The 23,406-nt window shown below is 32.2% G+C and overlaps 1 protein-coding gene across 10 annotated transcripts in view; it reads right to left on the bottom strand.

Moving 5' to 3' along the window:
- Positions 1–388: 388 nt before the first annotated feature.
- The window catches only part of LOC124366128 (heterogeneous nuclear ribonucleoprotein 27C), a 71,478-nt gene continuing 48,460 nt past the window's right edge, over positions 389–23,406 (bottom strand). For 3 of the 10 annotated variants that reach the window (XM_046822418.1, XM_046822413.1, XM_046822415.1), the window contains 5 exons: positions 21,171–21,290; positions 20,800–20,918; positions 18,570–18,633; positions 16,281–16,319; positions 389–1,046 (listed from right to left, as the gene is read on the bottom strand). In XM_046822418.1, the coding sequence (XP_046678374.1) occupies positions 901–1,046; positions 16,281–16,319; positions 18,570–18,633; positions 20,800–20,918; positions 21,171–21,290 (488 nt within the window). In that variant the 3' untranslated portion in view covers positions 389–900. Of the gene's footprint in view, positions 1,047–6,335; positions 6,375–16,280; positions 16,320–17,720; positions 18,634–20,799; positions 20,919–21,170; positions 21,291–23,406 lie in introns of those variants that run through there. The other 7 variants (XM_046822414.1, XM_046822419.1, XM_046822420.1 and 4 more) reach the window with 7 other exon arrangements.

Here is a 23,406-nt window from a genome sequence, read left to right as displayed (position 1 = left end):
AGCAAAAATTGTTCGTGAACAGTAATTTGTGAACTGCTGGTAATTGATAATGCAACTAGTCTCTGCAGATTCAATTGTTGAATCACGTCGCATTTTTGAATCTGAATCTTTGTTGAAGATTCGAGATTCAGCTTAGACACTGTGAAAAATGAATCATATGTTGGAGGTTTAAATATTATGTCTGCAGAAATAAGAGTACACTGTATGTTCTTCTATTATAATATATAAAACACAAATTGAATTATTCATTATTTTCAGCCACTTTCAGCTGACTTTCACCTAATTTATGGCTAGTCATGAAATTCGTTTAACTGTGGCCAGTCAATTCACCCAATAACTGAAGAGTTTATTGCAATAAGTATACAATTGGATAAAACAAACACAATTGTTGAAATATTTTAATTGTTTTATTAGACAAATACAAGCAAAGGGATAATTCACATAAAAGAATTACAATATCAAAACAAATAATTTCTGTAAATTATTATGGATCAGGTACAGTTCCCAACTTAAGTCAGAATATACTTGGTCCGTGAACACAAAAAATAATTAAGAAACTGTCCCAATTAAAACTTACACTCAACCCAAACAATGAGTCGATTAAATGATTACAAAGTGGATGGATTATTTTACAGGCCTTATTGATGAAATGTATACACAAATTTGGGCCAAACACAACACAACAATTGTGTCCTCCGCTATGGGGGAATTACCTCCTCGTCCTGTCATGGTACTGGTTAAAAGGTCTATTCAACCGAAACTTGACAGTCAAAAATTAAAAACTCTGTCTATGGAATGGTTTTCAAATGTACAAAATAAGTCACAGTAAATTCCGTGTGAACAACTACAAATACAGCAAGATTGAATCTTCTCTTATGAGCTAAGTATGGTTGTGTGCTTCTAGCGCCTGTAAGGGTGGAAGCTGGGAGTGCCTTGTGGGTAGTTGTTCCCTCTCTGAGGTCCGGGGGCTCCCGAATATGTAGAATCTGGAACAGCCGCCGAGAGCGTCATATAAGCGGCCTTGGCCCTCATGTTGGGACTGGAGTCTGCAAGGATAAGGACAGGAATGGGTAGGTGTAGGAACACATAACACAAAACACAAAACAAAACATGTTAATCAAACACACAATAACATCAATGTCAAGTAAAAACTAACCCCTCTTACACACTATTATACTTGACACTTACTAAATACCATTTGAAGAGTTAAGAATGAGATTTTACAACACCAACTACATATAATGTAATTTTTGTACTTTTACTCAAATTGGAAATGCTTAGGGATTGTATTTAATTGAAAAGGTTAGTCACCACCACATAATCATCAGAGAGCCAAATTAACCCAGTTTAAGGATAATAAATGCTAATGACAAATTATCACTCAAAATTACAAGAACAACAATATTGTACAGCAATAAATAGCTCATTTAGTCACACTTTCAACCCTTAATAAAATGTTAACATCTGGTTTAGCTATTTATGAGCAGACTATTTAGAAGATCCTACCTGAAATGGCACTGAAAGAGTTATATTGTAACAATCTTATCTTATACAAAGTTTATTCTCATAACCCAACACACATTTGGCTTGGCTAATATTACGTGGCTGTTGAAACAGTTACTGAAGAAGGCACTAAAAGGGTTATATGACAATAACTAACTAGATTTTTATATTATATTAACCCTTTATAGTACTAACCTTCGTCCTGGCTAATGTTGGCTGTTAAAACAACGATTCAAATTCTCTATTTTCAAGAAATAAAATAGTGTCAATTACATACACGTTAATATTTACATAAATAAAAGAATACACATAAGATTATTGTTTAACTTAAGGGATGATGCCTCGTAGAACCGCTTAAGGTGTAGAAAGGATCCAGTATCCAGCAGGTGATCCTCTTAAGTGACTTGCTAGTTAAATATTTGATATAATTTGGGAGGTTGTTGTGTAGCTTTGCTCCAATGTAAGAAGGCTTCTTTTCTGTCACCGTCAAACTGTGGATGTGCGGTTTTAGTTTGAGCCATGTCATATAGTTGTAAGCAGTGAGTCTTTAAGGGGATCTAGGTGAGTTGCATGTAGAATGACTTGTTATACAATGCAACAGACTCTTTACTTTATCATTCCTGTAGGCCTCTTTGTATGTTTCCATTGGTTGGACTCCAGCAATAGTCTTGATTGCTTTCTTTGCAGTGTTAAAACTCTTAAAGTTTGTGGTATATCTTCCTACACAAGCTGTATCTATGTCAAGTTATATTCTTTTTCCTTTTAATTACATACACTGCTGTAATAACTTCTTACAAAGTTCATTTACATGGGTATTCCATGAACGTATGTTATCAATTTTAAGTGTTGGGAAATTGGTTTCATTTGCTTGTAAAACTTGAGGAACTACAGGAACTTTTTACTTCTTCTTCCAAAGATATCGATTTAGTTTTTATCAGGTTCACAACAAGGTCATTTATATGGCAGTATTAGTATGATATGTTTAGGGGTATAAAAGTGTTGGCTAACTGATCAGATGAAGTATGTTATAGTATTGAAGTTGTGTCATCAGCATAAGAAGTGTCTGATCAATTTCTTAATATAGCATAGGAAGTCACTGAAGATGAGTGACCGATCCTTGTGGTATTATCATTGATAATGGTACAGATCTTAGCCTAGGTGACTGAAAAAGTTGGGTTTCATCCTCTATATAAGTCTTGAACCAAATGCTGTAGTTTGTCCAGCACTTGGAGAGTCTAGTTTTTGCAGTGTCAAGTCATGGTGTAGGCAGTCAAAAGCTTTGTTGTGATTGAGGTAAACTGCTGTATCAAAGGAACTTTTTTCAAGTTGACCAATAATGTAGTCAATGAGGCTTATAATGGCTGTTGTAAATATTCATCTGACGAAACCATGATTCCTGCTACTGCTGCTAATGCAGATGACACTAAAAGATCTACCCCACTTGAATAAAAAAAAGTTGAATACATATTAAAATTTTTAATTAGGATGTTACACGAGAGTTAATTAGTATTCTCTCTCTTAAATACATGAAAATGGAACCACTGATATATTACTCAACAATGACAAGTATTTATAAAGAAGCAAGTTATAACAAAATATTTCTTCACAGAACACCTTTAGCTGTTTGAGCAAGAAGTTTCTTTGATGATAACATAATTCTGCGATAATAAAAAAGATCATGATTTTGTTAATTGTTGTATTGCTAAACAACTAACATTTAATACTTTGGTTAATCAGAAAAATAAATGAGAACTATTATACCTCTTGTTTTCCTAAAACAGATTTATTTACCACAGTAAATGTATGTTCAGGTGTTAGCATTTTGAAATCAGTTAAATTAGAGAAATATAACATGAAACATGTTATTTCTTCAAACTAGTAACTGACCTTCTTTAAATGAAGAAAGATTTATATTGTGATTAATCCAAATTGTGTTTTATTTTTAATTACATGATTGAAAATGTTTGTTTCTTTAATCTTTTTACGGACAGTAACTGATCTCTAGTTTGTTTGAAATTAAATTGATAAGCCAGGGAAAGATCCTGCTCCTCAATCAAATTTAGTTCCTAATCACCCAGTAATGTATATTTTGGAACTACAAAACCATCTAAAATATAGCTTTTATGGTTCTCAGGTGAGAAAATGTCTAAATATAATACTTAAAACATGGAACTATTTACAAACAGACATGTCTAAGCTAAAAAAAATGTAATCAATTCAAAAACCTACTTTAAGACAAATTTGGACAAGTGCTTGAAAAATTATTGTATCGTCTTCATGATCACACCATCATTATCATTAATAGTCTTATACTTATTATCATCGTATACACTAGTGTTATTTGACTGGGTTAGATGGTAGTAATGAATAAAAAACACACAAATTTACTGAAGAATACAACAGATTAATAAGAAAACGACAAGGAGAATTTCTTTATACACTATCTTATTGAAGCTTCATACATAAAATTCGCAGACCAACCATGAACCATCAAGTCAAGCCACTTTAGGTACCAATACTAATAAAACTAACCAACTAGGAAATCTTAAGTTTTATCATCAAACAAACCACAACCAACATAAGTACACACACCATGACATACATTAAGGCCTATGACCCAGAGGCTTTTACCCTCCTGACCATCACCTTCCTGTCTCATAGTCTCAGATGACATGCCACGAGGCCGCAGAAACTGCCAACATTAATTTTCTTGTTAGTATCCGGTGCTGGTGTCAAGTGTGATAGTGCTCTTGATGTAACATGCTTGTGACTTGTGCTATTGATTTGCATCTGTGCAGCGACAACACCTGGACTTATTTTCTCCTGTCTGAATTTCAAGCACTTTTCAGGTGCATTTGATCCAGTTTCTTTCTCTTACTTTTCTTTCTATTTCCATGTACTAATTATACATTCTCATGAAGAAGAGGACAGATTTCAATCCTCGAAACATAAAGCTATGCACTTTGAAACAATATAACGATGGCTATGTCCGAAATCCAACTATCCTTCAATCCTTCCATCATCAATAACAAAGATTAATATTTATTCTACTTCAATTTATTTGCATCTGCAAAAACTGTAATATTTCTCACCCTGAAGTTAGTTAATTTGTATACAACTGTACTTTTTTGGTAATTACACTGTGTTCCTCAAAAACTACATACTATAATTTAAAAAATAATTGAACAATGATGTTAGTTGTAAGGATCTGATTTTATTGTTAAAAATTTAACTTTGCACTAAAGCAGAAAATTTGTATGATCCATGTATTAGCTCCTGCATTTTTAATTTAGACATTTACATGTATTAAAATACAATTACACATATTATTGACCTCTGGAGGAAAATAAAGGTGACACTGTTCATACATTATTAGTTGCTATTAGACAAAAAAAGTAGAATTTTTACCAGTTCAGTGGTATTGCTCGTATTCAATAAATATTAAGTTTTATTAAAATTAAGTATTTTAAACACAATCAAAGACTTCCAGGAGATTGAGAAATACCCAATTACGAATTTATTTATCCAATTCTGCAAAATTCTTCTTTAAAAATTCATACCATGTTTATTATACAACTACTATGGTCACTTCAGCACTTCTACCAAAAACCACATAATTAGACATATACATATAGGTTTTTAATATACAAATACTAGTATTAACAATAATTACAGTAGTGTAATTTAATCCTAAATACATTTTGTTTTAACTAAATGGATCTACTAAAAACCCTGTAGAGATTAAGCTATTCGCCGATACTTGACATTTTAGATTGAATACACAATTTCAAATTATATACTCTCATCATATGTAAGAACTGTGATAACAAATTAAATACTGAAAATATTTCAATCATAAAAATACTTAATTTTAAAGTCAACATTAGATTTTGTTTTCCTCTGTGACAAGTCTTCTCTGTGAGGATTTCTTTATGTTTTGGTCAGGAATGTTTTTTTTTGTCAAGTTAGAAAGATTTAAATGTACTTTATAATATCAAACATTTCGAATCAAGCAAAAGTAGGTAATACATGTTACAGCATGCTGTCTTCACTACTGAGTCTCATGTTTTTCACAACACCTTAACAAACACGTACCGCCCTTACAAAGTTTATTCCTACCCTTAAGTTTGAAAAGTTGCATGTTAAAATACTGCAAGATAAAATGTCTTAAAAGTTATTTTACGTTGTTAAGTTTTTACTTGTATACTATACCTGTAATGATTTGTTCTAAATAACTTATCATATTTATCATTAAAAAATTCTATTTTTTAGTTCAATTGTAAGGTAATCAAGTGTCTTTACGCAATTATAGTTATTTAAATTTGGGTTATTTAGAAGACAAGAGTAGTCTGAAAGACAGTTATTCTGTGTAATGCTAAATATGAACAGGCTTTGTCAGTTCCATTTATTATTTACATATTAGATTAGCTAAATTACGTCTGCAACGCTTGTTACATATTTCCCTTTTTGAAGGAATGAAACTAGTAGAGTTCATTTATTTTTTATCCTAATATTGTACGTTTTCCAAAACGTTGGTGGGCAAATTATTCTTGCAATTCCCCATCTGGCAATGATATGCACGGCGTTGAAGTAAAATAAACCTTGACTACTACATATCTGTTTGCTGAGAAATCACTATTACATTATGAATTTATATAACAAGCTATCCATTACACACTTTATAATTTTATGTTCAAAAAATAAACATCTACAACACTTAAAAGGTTACTATTATTACACGATACTCGGATGATTAGGTTGGTTAGATGAGCAACAAAACAGTTATCTGACAAACTGAATTTCCTCTACCAATGCCCAGACACTCAGCTTACCTTTAGAATGTGGCGGTGTATCTGTAGGTGGGTAATATCCTGGAATAAATAATACCGTATTCAAAATATCTCAACTAGTCTCAAAACAAAACTAGTTATGCCATTTAAGCTGGTTTGACAATAAACATAAGTTGGACAGTTAAATATTTTATGATTATGTACTTTGGTCTTATATATGAGAACAATTAAAAACTAAAGCCATTTTCAAGTGATACACAACACAGACCATCACCACTGTCTCTTCCCATGTCTAACTTTTATCTGCCACAATGACAGTTGTGCTCCTTCTTCCTATTTGGTTTTAATTATTGTGGTTTCTTTCTTACATTTTCCCAGCAACCACATAGAAAAGAAGTTTTTTTTTTGAAAGTCCAGCTGTGTGCTGAACATCTGCTTCAGGAGAAAACACAAATAACAAAATATTTCCGAGGTTACATGGGCAACCTGACCTGAGACAAATCTAAGCTGAATTAAATTTTTGTTCAAAATGGTATACTATGTTTAATTGTGAATGAAGAACAGGTTATTGAAACATGTGAGGACTAATCTTCAACCGGTACTCAAATTGAAAAATTCAACAAAGTAGATGATTTAAGTGAACATATAACATTAATACTTTTTTTTTCTGAAACATCACGATCTTTTCATATCGAATAAAGCAGATGATATACAAATATGATATTTGTATTGAAGTCTCCCCCTTCTACCCACTTGATGCAGTCGCTCAGTCAATGAATAGTGTCTTCAAAACCTTAATTTGATGGTTAAAGATAAATGATCATTTATCCTATTATTAAATCTTGAGTTATTGATGACCACTTTAGCTAGAAGTCAGGTGTCATTTTGTAACATACAAAAAAATCAAATTATTTTATTATGCATTTCCCAATTGTCTTTAAAAAATGTTCAACTACTAAATATTAAGTTATGAAAACTTTTGGAAGACCTGGTGTATCATAAGACAAATATGGGGAGTAAAACCAAATAATGGCAACATGCATCGGAAACAAGCATGAAAATGTTTTGTGACCTCAGAGGATATAAAACAAATGCAGCCTATAACACGGGCCCACTTTTAAACATCACAAGAAAACATGAAAATAGAAGAGTGAGGGATCATTTCAAGTTTGAATTATGGTATTTCATGTTTACTTCATAAATATATTTTCTTAATTCAAGGTCCTTACACAAAAACCAATATTTAAATAAATGTTTAAAATTACACTTAGGATAATTTGATGTATGTTTAAGTAATTTGTGTAAACATATATGACAAATAAATTTGAATAAACCATTTATCTGGTACACTATATTTATTTGTAAAAAAAATGTTTCATTCTGGAAGAGACCAAACTGAGAGTATAATTATATATTGTTGCTTCTTTCATGATACAAGCTGACAATATAATCCTACATCTTGTTATACCTACGCTCGGGGGGGAACAAGAACTGTGAAAGTTAAGACTTGACATGAACCACACGTATATTTAATAGTGAGGCCATTTAAAATATACGATTGAAATTAACATCTTATTCGGACATAGTTATTATATAATAAGTCCAATAAAATCTGGAAAGATATGTTTACAATCATTTACCCAAGAATTAAAAAAATGACTCGATTTCAAATAAATTTTACTGAATTGTCATTGTATATAGAACTTTCTCTATAAAAACGTTAAAAAGATATATTTATGGCAGTTTATGGCATAAATCGGCAGTGTATACTTTCTTATTTGGAAGGAGAAAACACAATGTCCCACTCACATTACAGCACAATTTTTAGGATCTTTAAATAAAGACTAACTCAAAGTAAATGTTTTTCTACAAACAATCATTCATAGAACAGTTGATTGATGAAGTGCTGACTGAACATACTGACAGCCTACTTGATTTTAATCTACAGGAACAGTATTCAACTTTAAACACTGTTACATACCTATTGTTAGTCTTAAAATTATTGGAGGTGTTCATTTGAAATATAATTAATAAGTTATTAGCATCCAGTAGTTCAAAATACTTAATAAGACATCTAAAAAGCGTTTTGATGCATAATAATTATAAAATTAAAATGAGGCATATCCCATAATTCTACATCTAATATTGAAGAGCATGATGCTCTTATGGGTAAACCTAAAGGTCGTTTCACTATATCTCACTCTTAAATGGGAGAAGGGATATTATCCACACATAGAAGAGTAAATAAAATTAAAAGGCATGCCTATAGTAGCATGCTTATAAGTAGATAATTATAAGTAACACAATCAGAGTTATAAGTTTCAGCTTAGCAGTTAATACTTCATTCAACTAAGCTTCACAGTACCTATAATATTAGGTCCCTTATTATAAGCTGGACATTATCACGTAAATAGAACATGCTACAGAATATTCTCTAACACATTGTGTGCATCACAGTCACTGGTGACTGCCAAACACAATTACTGTAATGTGTTAACTGTCTAACTTCAATGATTCTGCAAGTGGATCTTCCTGAACTTTATAGGTAAAATTGATACTTCTGTCAACTATCTCAATAATATTCAACACAATGCTTTTTTAACTAGAAACAAGTTATCTAAAAATTCAATGGAAACTGTTTGCATATAGTATCTGTCCGAACGTAATTGTCAAACACTAAGTATGTAAAACATCAGTAGAATCAAATATTAAATTTAACAATTTAAATAATTTATAATAAAACATTTAGAATTAAGTATTTAAAAATACAGGCTAGCGTCACAACAAAACATTAACGGATGTTTTTTTTTTAAACCTCCATCTCACATTGTGATGGCCAGACAATTGGCAGGTCTTATGTGTGCGCAATAGTTGATCAGCATTTTTTTCATTGCAGAGTTCAAGTATCTAGTTTGAGCTAAGCTGGAGTCGCATAAACACGGTCGCCTCTATTGATTCTCCTGCCAAATGTGAACTAAGGAGTGTTATTCATTTTCTGTAAACAGAAAAGAAATGTGCAGCAGAAATCTATTGGAGAATGTGCCGTGTTATGTTTATGAGAGATTTGTGCTCGCAGGGTGCTAAAGATTTTGACTGAAACCCACACAAATTACGGAATGGACTTTTGATGCAATTCATTCATGATGTTTTTTCTGTAAACACAGCACGACATTCCCCATGGATTTCTATTGCATTATTCCCTTCTGCTTGCAGGAAATGAGAAACACTCCTCAGTCTACATTTGGTGGAAGAATCAACACAGGCGACCATGTTTATGTGACCGCAGCTCAGTGCACACTAGCTACTTGAACTTTGCATTGAAAAATGCTGTAGCAGGGAAGATGCACAATCAACTACTGCACACACCACCACTTGTCTGACTGTTACGGCATGAGATCGTAGGCTGAACAAAAACAACTCTCATATTATGACAGTTGTATCGCAGTGCTGTATTTTAAAATATTTCATTCTAAATATTACATTTTAACATAATGAACTGAATTAATATGATACACAACATTGTTGTGTTTGTATATAAAGCAATAATTTATACAGGCCTATTAAAGAACTATAGTATTTTTAGTCAATTTGCTTCTTTTATGTATATATGTATATTTACAGCGTTTCATATTTTATTATTGGATGATGTATTATGCACTTTTTGGCTATTATGGTTTTTTCAGAAAAATGTTTGGTATATGCCAAGGAAACTCAATATTTGCAGTTTTACACTAAAATTGCTCAGCAACCTCTAGTTTTGGCAAAAGACTTTTTAGAGGGCTAATATTTTTTTCAATTCTACATACTTTGGGAAAAAAATGAATACATGTATAATACATGTAACCTTTGCATAAACCATGTACATTTAATAACAGTCTAGGAAAACCCTTGCAGATCGGACAAAATGGGCTTGCCAGTACAGAAGTTGCTATATGGCCAATTGGAGGGGTAATTTTTCTGTACATATTTTTGGGGAAAAAATTATTTGAACAAACTAAATTTCTTTATGTTCAGATCAAAATTTTTATACTTCAACTCGGTTATTCAGTTTTGAATTAGAAATTGTACGTTTATAGTACAAAATAAATTGTAACATCTTTAGTTGTTAGTAGTACCAAACATCTTATTCTCAGGAAAAGAAATTGCATTTCTAAATTATTAAATGTTTAGAAAATAGACAAAGGAAAAAATAAATCAAACCGTACCATTGATATGATGCACTCTAGTCCCTTTTTAAGGGAAGAAAAGGGAGTTGTATGGTTAATAAATGTTTTTGATGATCATCAAATTTTTGTCATCAATTTGCCACTATAGTTTTTCCTAACAGTTAGCAAATATTGTGTCTCTACTTCCGACACTGTTTTTTGTAAGACCAAAAATGCGTATTCGTAGTTTGTATTATTTTGACATCATGCTTAAAATACTGAAACAGGTGTTTATTGTACAATAACTTACACTGTTGAAAAGATATTTAAACACATGCTTTAGCTATGTTTCAGAGTAACAAGTTTCACTCTAGTTACCGGCTGAGCCTCTGGCCAGAGTCCTTCTACTGTAACACCACAAGACCTGTCCGACCACCCCGCTGGCAATAACCGAGCACTCTGTCTCATAATTCTTAACCCTTTGCGATCGGTCGTCGACTATAGGTCGACCGCGGCAGTTTCGCTGAACGCTCGTATGTCGACTATAGGTCGACCGGATAATGTCACTGCTTGTTTGGCCATTTCTGACCTATTGCTGTTCGGTATTTGAGTTATTCGGTACTTTGGACTTCTATTTTGGTTACGTGAATGTTACATCGATCTTTATTCACGATATAGGAGGCATTGGAAGTGAAAATAGAAGACCAATACAACTGGCGTCTGCACTTGTGCCGTACTTACAAATATGGCTGGTCTAAGTACAAGTTTTACTGACGATGACGAAATATTAGATCAATTAGATGATTGTGATAGTATTTTCAATGAAATTAGTATCCAAAATGAAAAACAGATTATTGAAGAAGACCGTGATAGTTATTGTGAGTTGAATCATAGTGAAAATTCTTCTGAAAACATTGTGGTAAATGACGGTAACCTAGACGACGAAAGTGATGTGTTTGGATTGGAAACTTTAGGTAATGATGGGGAAGAATTTGATCAATTCGTGGATAATGTGATAGAAGTAGGACAAGGAGATGCAAATAATAGAGGCAGGCCTAGGCTACAAGCTAGTAGACTAAGAGGAAGAGCTAGACATGTTACCCAAAGTAGGCCTAGGGCTGGACCAAAGCAAAATTATAATATATATATAATGTATTATATATAATATAATGAATAACATGTATCTGATGAGATCCTAGTGCCTTTCCACCTGTATTCATGTAATTTTGGTTTATTAAATATGTATAAAAAAATAAAAATAAATAATGTTTTTATATTTTTATACTTATTTTTAAAATTTTTTTAATGTTTCTTAAGGTTATAAAAAATACTATAAAATAATGTAAATATTCTTTTTAGGTTATTTACATTGATATATGAAGAGAAAAAAATATAAAAAGTTGCAGAAAAAGGGATTTAATAATTGCTTTTGTGTATTGTCAAAGAACTGTAAACTAACAGAAATTAAATACGACCTGAGGACAGTCAAAGCAATTTTTATTGAGACCTCAAAGGGTTAATATTTTATAGTTTTTCTTTTGCAATCGAAGATAATTAAATGTTATACTTGCGACAGAACATTTTGCCTTTCTCAAATTTGTTTGTTTACTAAAATAGTTGATATTTTCTTTTAACATTAGATTTGAAAGTAACATACACACTCTGATAAAAGAGTTTGTACAGACAGCTAATAACAGATGATTTACGCTTAAAATCAATCTGTTGTAATAAATACATTACGACTATATGACCTTGGCAGGACGGATAGTGTGACTATAGACTGTTGGTGGGGAGTATAATAAAATAAAAGTGAATATATACTTTAGAATGACTAAAGTGTTAAGGTGAAAATTGTTTGAATCGTGCAAATGTTTGCAGGTGGGTAGAACAGTTTAAAGATGGCCGAAATCAGTAACACGAAAACCGTCCTGGCCGACCAGTTGAAGTTTCAACTCCCTCACTGGAAAGTCAAATTGATGACATAATTTGTGCTGACCGGGAGTCACTGTGGAAATGATAGTTGAAAAGGTTCAAGCGAGTATGGGTACAGTTCATGAAATTATTAAAAACAAGTTGAAGTACCGCAAAACATGTGCAAGATGGGTCCCAAGGGACATGTCTACACAAGGAAACAAGGTTTAGAGTGTGCACAGAGCTACAGGAACATTTAGAATAGAATATATTTACATTATGAAAGAGGTGAGCAAAAAATTGTAACAAGTGATAAAACTTGGGTTCACTATAATTATGACCCAGAATCAAAAAAAGCAAAGCATGCAGTAGAAGCACACCAGCTCACTGTCAGGAAAAAAATTCAAACTCAAGCTTCAGCAGTAAAAGTCATGTCGACGGTGTTTTGGGATGTTGAAGGTCTGGTTTTTTGTTATTATCTTGAAGAGCAGCTTACAATTAACAGCCAATAATACTCGGTTATGATTTGAACAAAGTGAAGCCAGCCATGAGAGAGAAATGTCGTGGATCTTAGAGGAGAGGTGTGATTCTCCAACAAGACAATGCACGTCATACTCAAGTAACCCGAAAAACCATTGAGCTGGGAAGTATTGCCTCATCCCCCTTACAGTCCCGATTTAGCACCAAGTGATTTCCACTGGTTTGATCCGCTGAAGGAGGCATTGCGTGGAAAGAAGTTTGTGGGAAATTGGCTCAAACACCAAGAGTTCTTTGCAGCTAGTTTAAAAAAGCCTGTGGTCCGTTGGAACAAGTGCATAAATGTTCAAGGGGATTAAGTTGAAAAGCAGTCAAAGTGTTGTTTTGTAAAAATAGTTTCCCCTCCAGACCTGTTTGTATCTTTAATTACTGAATGACCCTCGTAGACTTGTAAAAACGAAGAAACGCAGTATTGAAAAATGTGTATTGACTTGAGAAAAGTTCCTTTTTACAACAGTATTAAACTTTATTCCCATCTTAAAAGTGGAGTCACAGATGTGCGGCCGGTAGCTAACTAGCGTGCTCTCTTAGACACGAAAATTGAGTAATAAAAATCTGAGTACATTATAACAAACTTCAAAAATAATCCCTCATAATGAATACTTGTTCTTTGACATTTTCATCAAAATCCGGTAAATTAATCTTAAGGCATTGAACTTCATTAAGAACTCTTTACCCGCAAAACTTATTTGTTTACATATACTTAACAGATTAAACCTTTTTCTAATACCAAACATCATAAATTTGGTTTACAACAGGTCAAAAATTAACGTGTGTGCCTAGGATTAAACATGTTAGCCCCAGAACTGCAATTATGAACTTCTATACTGGCAAGGCATTTTTTTGACCTCTACGCAAGGCATATTTTAGAAATTAATCAAAATATTGCTTGTATACTTACCCTATCATATTGCATACTGCTTTATTCATAAGGTTATTTATATGTTCCAATTGGAATAAAATGTGTTTGTAAATAATAATCATTATCGCTTAATAAATAAATTCGTACTTTTTATTTTATTTTCATTGGTGAAACAGAAATTTGATTTTTTAAATAAAGTAGTACTATTAAAACAATTCTCTTTAAAAAATTCAAAAAGTTTTTAGAGAAGCAAAACAAAATAAAAGTTTAGAAAAAAATATTTGGCTTTAATGAAGTAAAAAAATTGCATACAGTGCTAACCGGAGAACTGTAAATTTTACCAATATCAATATACACTCAGTATACAGGGTGTTTGAAAAGTATGGGTACGGCTTAATATTTTAAAATCCATAGGAGATAACATCTATAAACTTTGCACAGTGTTATATGGCTATGTAAACTATTTTTCCTTGCTATTACCATGACATGCCAACCATGGGGGGACGGCCCACAGAGGAAAACATGGAAATCTTAAATTGAAGCATGGGTCGAGTGATACCTTAATTGAAAGAGCTCACTTAGTAGAGTTGAATTCCGCAAACCGCATCTCAAAAGGTTTATCCAATCAGAAATGGCGGGTTGTTTTAGGTACACATTGTGAAGTACATTATGCGCTGCCATTTCTGACTGGATTGTCGTATTCTGATGTGGTTGGCGGCGTTTCACTCTACTAACCGATGTGTTTTCACTGACTTTTTTAATTAGCAAATTATGTCATAAATTTATAACACAATAAATAAAACTAAAAAACATCGGTATTTATTCGATTGAGTGACATTTTGAAGAAAATCGAATCACAAGCTTGTAAACTTTGTTAACTTTTTGGCGAACTTAAATTTCGGAATAAATCAAGTATTTCCGAAAAGTTGTTCTAATTTATAAAGTATTAGCTCCATACAAATTCAATATATGTACTATAATAACGGTACATAACACTGTGCAAAGTTTATAGATGTTATCTCCTATGGTTTTTAAAATATTAAGCCGTACCCATACTTTTCAAACACCCTGTATATTTCTGGGGGTAATGCTATAGAGATTAATCAAAAGCTTATTTCAGATGCGAAAAAAATGTGATTTAAAAAATATATTGTTCAGAGTCTTTAGCCAAGATTACATGGTGTGATCAAAAGGGTATATTCTGTTAGTAATGTACATGAATGATACAGCAAATTGTTTTTAAATAATTAATAATCCAGGTTTATATATTCTATGGCTCATTTAGAGTAGATGACTCATATTCTAATGATTTTGATTGGTATTGTGCAAATAAAATAAGTGTAAATAGCAACCAGGTCAGGGATCTCCAGATTAACTTTAGCTGTAGAACCGAGAATGGTGATCTCTTTAATTCCCAGAATCACACTAAAACCCTATCTCAAATGGCATTAACATGGTAACAGTGTACTTGTTCGTGGGCAAGGGACTTTATGCTACATGTCTTATAAGATAACATTACGCATGTTATATTAAAAAAAACCTAGTATGCTAAAAGCCACCTGACTTAAGGTATTTTCTTGGAGTAATGTTGCATTAAAAAGTCAAGTGCTTATTTTAGAGGAAAGAGCTATGCCATTTCTGTAATAACGATAAGATGCAAAATGTACGTAACTTTTTGTTGCCTTGGAACTCTTTCATCCTTGTATGTACTATATACTATCCTGTAAATCAAACTTAATGTTTCTATGTACTCCATGTCAGCCGATATTTATTCTTATGAAACTAGGCATAGGCATAACATGAGTGAATGGGATGCTTGTACAGTAGCAACAAAAATTATTTTAGTTACCAGGATATTGATTGATTTAATGCAATATAACGTACTTTAGATACAAGCCTTAACGTTAAAATCCGTTTTCTTTAAAGGTATCTGTTCAATACATCATGTCAACAATTTTTAGTGTTGATTTTAACTAGTAATAAATAAGATTATTCATACTTATTAATTTTAACGTAGCATTTTGCATAATTTTATTGATAGTTGCAACCTGTTCTGAACAATTAAGATTGTTGAAGGCAATCAATTTAAGATTTCATCCTATAATTCCTTATTTAAAATGAAAATATTTTTTAAATCATTGTATCTCTTAGCAAATAAAATAAGCACAGCAATTATTTAACATAGAATCCTTAAACAACTTACAAACGATTTGTAAAACTTAACATAATAATATCATAGTAAGGTGACGAACACATTACAATTAATAAATTGTAATCTATTCTAGTAGTATAAGTAAGCAAGATTACTTATTGATACTTGCAAAATCTGATAGTTGTAAATTGTTAAATAAAATTAATATAGAAGATTGCTTATTAAGTAATCTGTGGCAAACCACGGATCCACTTGCCCTTCACAAGGCTAGCAGCTTCAAGGGTACTTTATATATTAAAGTTAACAAAACTATTATATGAGAGCTTAATTTTTTAACAATTCCCCACAGTCCAATTTCAATATTTGACGCTTTCACTTACCACTTGCCACTCCATTGTCAAATATTTCAGAAGCACTTCCTGTGAAAGGAAGTGGATGTTAAACACTGGACTAGTAATGGACGCTACTGTCCACTTCCAATTTTAATTACAAAACACTGGAATATATTTTATGTAACTTCAGCATAATAACGTATAGTAAAGGATAACATAAGGTTATTGTTTTACACTCATTCACAGATATTATTTGAATCACTCCTTAAAAAATTTATTTCAGTAAAAGGCCAAAAGAAATAAATATAAAGGTCATGAGGAAAACGGAAATAAAATGTGGTTTGTTTATACACCTTAAAATTTTGCAAAAATCTGAAAAAGATGCATATAATGAATGTGCATGATTTGCCACACACATAAATATTTAAGACACTTTACGATTTACAGTATTCTGCCTATATAACCTACAGTTATCTAAAAATGAGTTTATCCTGTTAAATTCAGATAATCACATTTATGCATTCAAGTAAAAATAACAAATAATTAATTGTAAATCTCTGTTGTGGTACAAACACAACATGTTATAAAATTGGTATGAATCAAATGTAAAAATTAAAAGACCACATGTTTTTACTGGACCCTAGAAAGAAATAAACTAATTTAACAGTTTGCATTTTAACGACTGTCTGCTTCATAGTTTAAAACTAGTAGTACTATGACGTTTATCTGGGATAATAATGCAGGGAGCTCTTTATCCAACTCATCACATTCAGAGAGCAATTAATTTATTAAATTTTCTTGAATATTCAACAATCATCCATAACATTCAACTAAATAAATATAGTCTACAATACACTACAGAGGTATAGCTTTCATCCAGTAAAAGTGTATCCATGGATTTAATTCTGTCAGATTTAAATATAAATAACCTGTACACCCAAAAGACAAAACAGACTAACAGTTTAAACACTTAATTAATCTTGTCTTGTCTTTATCTCAACCATATTCATTTAAAGTTGTAAATATCAATCTTATTATTCTCTTAGTATTTACAATTAAATATTAAATTTGGTTCTAGCATAGTTCTTCACCAAAATCTATAAAAAAACTTAAATATATGAAAATACATTTTAAGTATGTTGTCCGCAATTCCGAAAAAAAAAAACTGTTACTACTCCGTTTAAAGAAAGTCTAACCTAGAATCCCAAATAGACAACAGAAACAAAACAATATGGATACAGTTACCTGATGAAAGCTAAGTATGAAGGAAGGATACGAGCAAGTGTGACAAGGATTGGCAACACTGCAAGTACATACATAAAGCGTCCCCTTGACTGAAAACAACGCAATTACTAATTTTGACTCAAAATTTAACTTTGACTGATTCAACAACAGAAACAAAAGAAATAAAAGTTACTTCAACTTGTCCTTGATGGAGTGCTTGCAATGTTGCTGCAGGGACGGGCCGAGGCGTAATCAGACAACAGCTGTGTTCTCATCGCCATATATATTGCGTCACAATTAATACATAATACAACGTCTAATAGGAATTTTCTTATTTTAAAAAGCGTCAAAACGTGGATCTTTAAAACCACAAGTACTATTATAGAAAAAGTTACAAAATAAACTCTGAGAAAGTAAAATAAAAACAAACAATTATATAATAATAATTATATTAAAAGCGAACGGATAATAATTACAAAGGTTGCTTCCAAAAAACTTGGAAATTCTCTCTAAATTGTACTTTGATGATCTTTTTAATAATTAATAGTTAGATCTAAACCTAAAGTTAAACCTTACGCCTGAATTAACCTATTTTATATTTAAATATTCTTTAATTAATGTAAATCTTATTTTACCGTTAAAATTTAAATTTAATCTGTATCCTAAGTCGAGATTTGTACATTCCTGCAGTAAATATATATTAACAAAGTCCACTAAATTCTAGGTAAAATTACTTATTGCTTCGTAAAAAAACAATTCTCTTCTTAAAATTAATGACTGTTTTTATTATATTATAAAATAGAGTTAAGGGATAAAGTTAAGGGGGGAGTCGTTTTAACATCACATCGAAGGGACAAGTTCAAGTAACGTTTATGTTTAACTAGACACTTAAATTTAACTTTGTTTTAATCTTAAGAAACTTCCTATTACCTGTATTTACAATCAGTCGATGGTTTTAATAAAAACTAAGCGATTAAAAAGACACTTTTGCAATAGTCCTCTAATTACTCCCTAATCTCACTGATTATTAACCAATAAAACAGCAACGTTTAGTCGCCAATCAAGAGGACGGCCACGGTTCCTTTAGACAATCGTACTGCTTCGAGTACCCACCTCCTGAGCCCTGAGCACTTTCAGGACCAGCATAGCTCCTGCCACCACCGTAGCTTGATGAGTCCTGAAATCATAACACAGTGTTAGACTACAGCATATGTTTACTACACCAGAGCATTTTCAGGACTAGCAAAGCTCCTGTCAACAGTCTAGCTTAATGAGTCCTGGAAATCATAACACAATGTTAGACTACAGCATATGTTTACTACACCAGAGCATTTTCAGGACTAGCAAAGCTCATGTCAACAGTCTAGCTTAACGAGTCCTGAAATCATAACACAATGTTAGACTACAGCATATGTTTACTACACCAGAGCATTTTCAGGACTAGCAAAGCTCCTGTCAACAGTCTAGCTTAACGAGTCCTGAAATCATAACACAATGTTAGACTACATCATATGTTTACTACACCAGAGCATTTTAATGACTCATGTGATGTGTGCAAAAATGAATTCTGAACACAATAATGTTAAGTAAAGTACATTTTAAAATCATCTGAACAATTTTAGTACCGTACTAGAATGAAGCTGGCGGCACCCATTAACCAAAATACGCCAAAAGCTAGAGGAATTGTTTGTTTAGCTATTATTTGGTACTAATTTGTGAAATATTTAAAAGAAGTGGACATCACTAGTCGGTATCCAACACTGCTTCCTGAGTTTTCGTCAGGTGATGTAGCACCGCTCTTGCCGTTCAGTTAGGATGCCGGCTTACTGTTTTGTCCTGCAAGGAATTCCACTATTGGTATACAGGAATGGTCTAAGCAAAATGGACCTGACTATACCGATTTGCAAATCGACGGGATTCAGAAGACTCTAAAGCTGCCTCAAAAACAGATGCGTCTTCCTTTAACAGTTATATTAAATAAAACAGATGACAGATTACTTTAGTTTCAATTCTTTATATTAAAAGCGTGTATAATCAGTATTGATTTTTTTGTCTTGTGTTAATTTTTTTAAGATTACAAACACTGGACCACTACAGATTTACAAATTTATCTGTAAACAAAATCCTTATGAAATTATAATTTTATTGCCAGATGTTTAGCAATATTTTTATAAATTTATAGGCTACTACTAAAATGTTTTACTATACGTTGTAAATTTAAGAGGTTATAAATATGTATATTTCAATAAGGTAAAAATATGTTATGTCATTTAATATAGTAGATTTATTTCTTAATATTGGTATTATGTATCTAAGTGAATTAAATTTAAAAACACAATTAATTTTTAACAATAAAGCGTGCATTTTTAACTGTTTTAACTATTAGTCCTTTTTATTAAATTGGACATTAATCTACAGTATGATATGATTCATCATTTGAGTTCCTAAGTTCTAATTTTATATTGAAAATCGTGTGAAGTATTATTACAAAATAATCATAAAATTTATGATGGAGACAAAAAAACCATGTAATTAATTACTCCTTAAACCTAAACTAATGTATTTGAAGTTATTGAATCAGCCAACACAAAACAAACTAAATGCAAGGCTAAACTAAAGGTAATAATTGGTTTGTTTACAGATTTGTTGTAAGGATACAGTAATAACACTAGCCATCTACCCTGATATTTCACATATGAATGGCAAACAAATGCTACAAATAGCTAAACAAAGAACTCCACAGTTTTTGGTGTATTTTCATTAATGGGTGTCGCCAGCTTCACACAACTATTGACTCTTTCCAACACGTAGCTTGACAGTAATGTTCTGAAATCATATAATTTACAGTACAGCTCTGCATTTCCAGGATGAATTCCTGCACCTGTCATAGCTATTAACCAAACAACAAACTTAGTTTACAGCTTCCATATTGCCTAAGTTCAAAGCTCTCCCCATTTGGAACTCATACAAAAAACAGACATAGCTCTACTTCTTTAGGGCTTTCACGTTTTGTGAAATTGAGTCAGTATTCCACTGATCAAACTTAGAACTTTATAACGGTTAAATATTGTATAAACACTTAAAACACAAGGATTTGAAAATGTTGTGTGTTTCTGTGAAAACCACATCAAAACTGAGCATTTTCATGGTAAACACACATTTTACTATACGTTTCCTTTACACCTCAAAGCTATACAACAGTAAGGGAACAAGGAAACAGTAATAACATAGTTTTAATAAGCCATCAATACACAAACAGATCCGAATTAGGGATCTATATCAAAACTGCAGTTGTAATCAAATGAATAAGAACTGAATATCAAACATAACAGAATAGACTTACTTGTTGATAGCCAGTGTATCCACCATAGCCTGCGTAGTCATTGGCTGTCTTCTGAGGGGCTGCAGGAGGGGTGGGGCCTGCGGGGGCTGCCCCAGTTGCACCTCCTGAGTACATGTCTCCTATTGTAACACAAAACATCATGTAATGGGACAGCCACTTGTCACAACATAATATGTATTATAAAGTAAGTCATTCTGAAAGTTACTGAGTACAATAAATCTAATTTTGGTCTTAAAAGCTACTGCCCAATTTAAATATTTTTGGCTTAGATGAACTGAGGACTGTACCAATAATCTTGTTCATAGAATCTACGCCTCCCTAGAGAAGAATCTTCTCTCGAAAACTATCCTCGGATGAAAGTGAAAATTTACCTGCGTAGCTATTACTCTGAGGACCCGGTGCCCCAGCCGCGGGGGGCCCACCTTGTGCCGTCGGACCGTTCTGGGGAACATTCCAGTTCCAGTTACTTCCGTACCCGGTCTGGTTGGGTCCTGCAATTCAAACCATCTTTTAGAAGAATGAAATCATTCAAAAGTCCTCCTCTTATCTAAATTAGTGTTTTTCGACAATCAGACAATCTCTTTCCACTGGGTGAAAACTATGAATATTACTTCAAAGGTTTCTTCTGATGATGACTTGGAAAGTTGTCTGTTCTGTCAATTTGGTAATATTTGATGACCTTCTTTTAAGAACACATATCAACAATTTCTTGTTCTTTCTCCCAAGATATACCTGATATAAGAAGGACACAACAGAGAACTGTCTTGAGTGTTCTTGAGCTCTGATCTACAGTTGATGTTTAAAGTGACGTGGTTATCACACAAATCGATAGGCCAATGCTTTGGAGTTACCTATGATCAAAGATCCAATTTCACTCTTAGTCCATCTACAAATCTCAAACAGTTTGGCATATTCTATAACGTTATTCATTTGTTTGAGCGAAGGCACGAAGTGAGTTGAGTTTTCCACAGAAGCATAGCTGGGCAAGCTTATGACGAGCATGAATTGTGAATAGTGGGATATCATGCTATTGTAAGCACTTCTGACTCAGACCGGGCAGTCCTTCATCACCACATCATAGCTCACTCATATAGGCTCACTGACTTGTAACAAAACTAGCTTCTCTATCATTCTACTTTCCATATGTATCAGCTGGTGAGGTTCCCATACTATTAGGATCTGGATTCAGAGATGTAACACTACAGAAATAACACTAACTTCCATAAACTTAATTGTTCAATTCATAGTCTCTTTCCTATATTGTTAATTTAAAATACAATTTACTACAGAAATAACACTAACTTCCATAAAATTAATTGTTCAATTCATAGTCTCTTTCCTATATTGTTAATTTAAAATACAATTTACTATCAACTGCGCTTGGGATTAACTACTTAATTTTAAAATCAACTAGATTACCTAATCTACAGAACAGAAAAACCTTCATGTTCTAAGGCCCATAAAATATAATTTTTCAATTTTGGGTAGGTTGAGATTTGGCTTTGAAACACAAATACAAACTAATAAGTTCTAAATACTGTACAGATTTTAATTGCATTATTAATGTCACTACCATTATCCTTCATCCTCTATAAACTGCTAATTTTCCAGATGTCTTTACAGTACTTCTCTGATAATAATGTTTTAATGTCACATTCAAGTATTAACCCTCTGACTGGCAACGTCGTAAATTACGACTCATTTTTTACCGCTAGGAACTGGCAGTCATAATATACGACTCATTTTTTACCGCTAGGAACTGGCAGTCATAATATACGACTCATTAAACATCGCCTACTATTTACGCCACAATTTCGAGAATTACCGCTTGAATCGTATTAAAAGTTATATTACTTTAATCAAAAGATTTCAAGCTTTCTAATAATGTATTCACTTTTACATGTATATAAATGTTTGTTCTTTTACTGGGCGCTGAAAGCCGACGACTAGTTGCACGTAACGAAACTCGTCACCTGTTACTGTTCCGGACAGCTGTTCGGTTGCTTGCTTTGTTTGTTTACGACTCCAGTCGTGTGTTGTGATCATCACATGGATAACAATTTGCCGTCCAGTGAAATACTTTATAATAGTGATGATTCAGATAATGATAGTGACATTTCTGTGAATGTGTTTCCTCCCGATGTATCTCTAGAGGATTAATCTAGCAGAAGTGATGATAATTACGTTGCATCTTGTATATAGTCTTCTTTTTTTCAATTGTAATTTTATTTGTAAATAAAAGTGTTTATAACTATTTATTTTCTTTTTGAGCATAAGTAAGTGGACATTTAGTATATTTTGGATTTTTAAATCAAATTAATTTTGTGTTTTGTTTGAATGGCATAATAATATAAGTGTTTTTTGAAAAACAAAGTTTTGACTTCTGATCATCAAACATCCACCATTATTTAGATAGTCAAATAATAATTATTTATATTTTATACAGAATATCCTGCTGAGTAATTTGATGTATAACAATTTATGTTTTCCCCAATAAATAATTGTACAGGACAAAAAAATTCTAAGCTCTGCAGGAAGCTTCAAATTAGTGTGTCAGTAAAGGCTTAAATGCGCACCAGTCAGAGGGTTAATAAATATATTTTACAG

The sequence above is a fragment of the Homalodisca vitripennis genome, chromosome 7 (assembly GCF_021130785.1).
Source record: "Homalodisca vitripennis isolate AUS2020 chromosome 7, UT_GWSS_2.1, whole genome shotgun sequence".
Taxonomy (NCBI): Eukaryota; Metazoa; Arthropoda; class Insecta; order Hemiptera; family Cicadellidae; genus Homalodisca; species Homalodisca vitripennis.
This window is presented reverse-complemented; position numbering and strand designations above follow the sequence as displayed.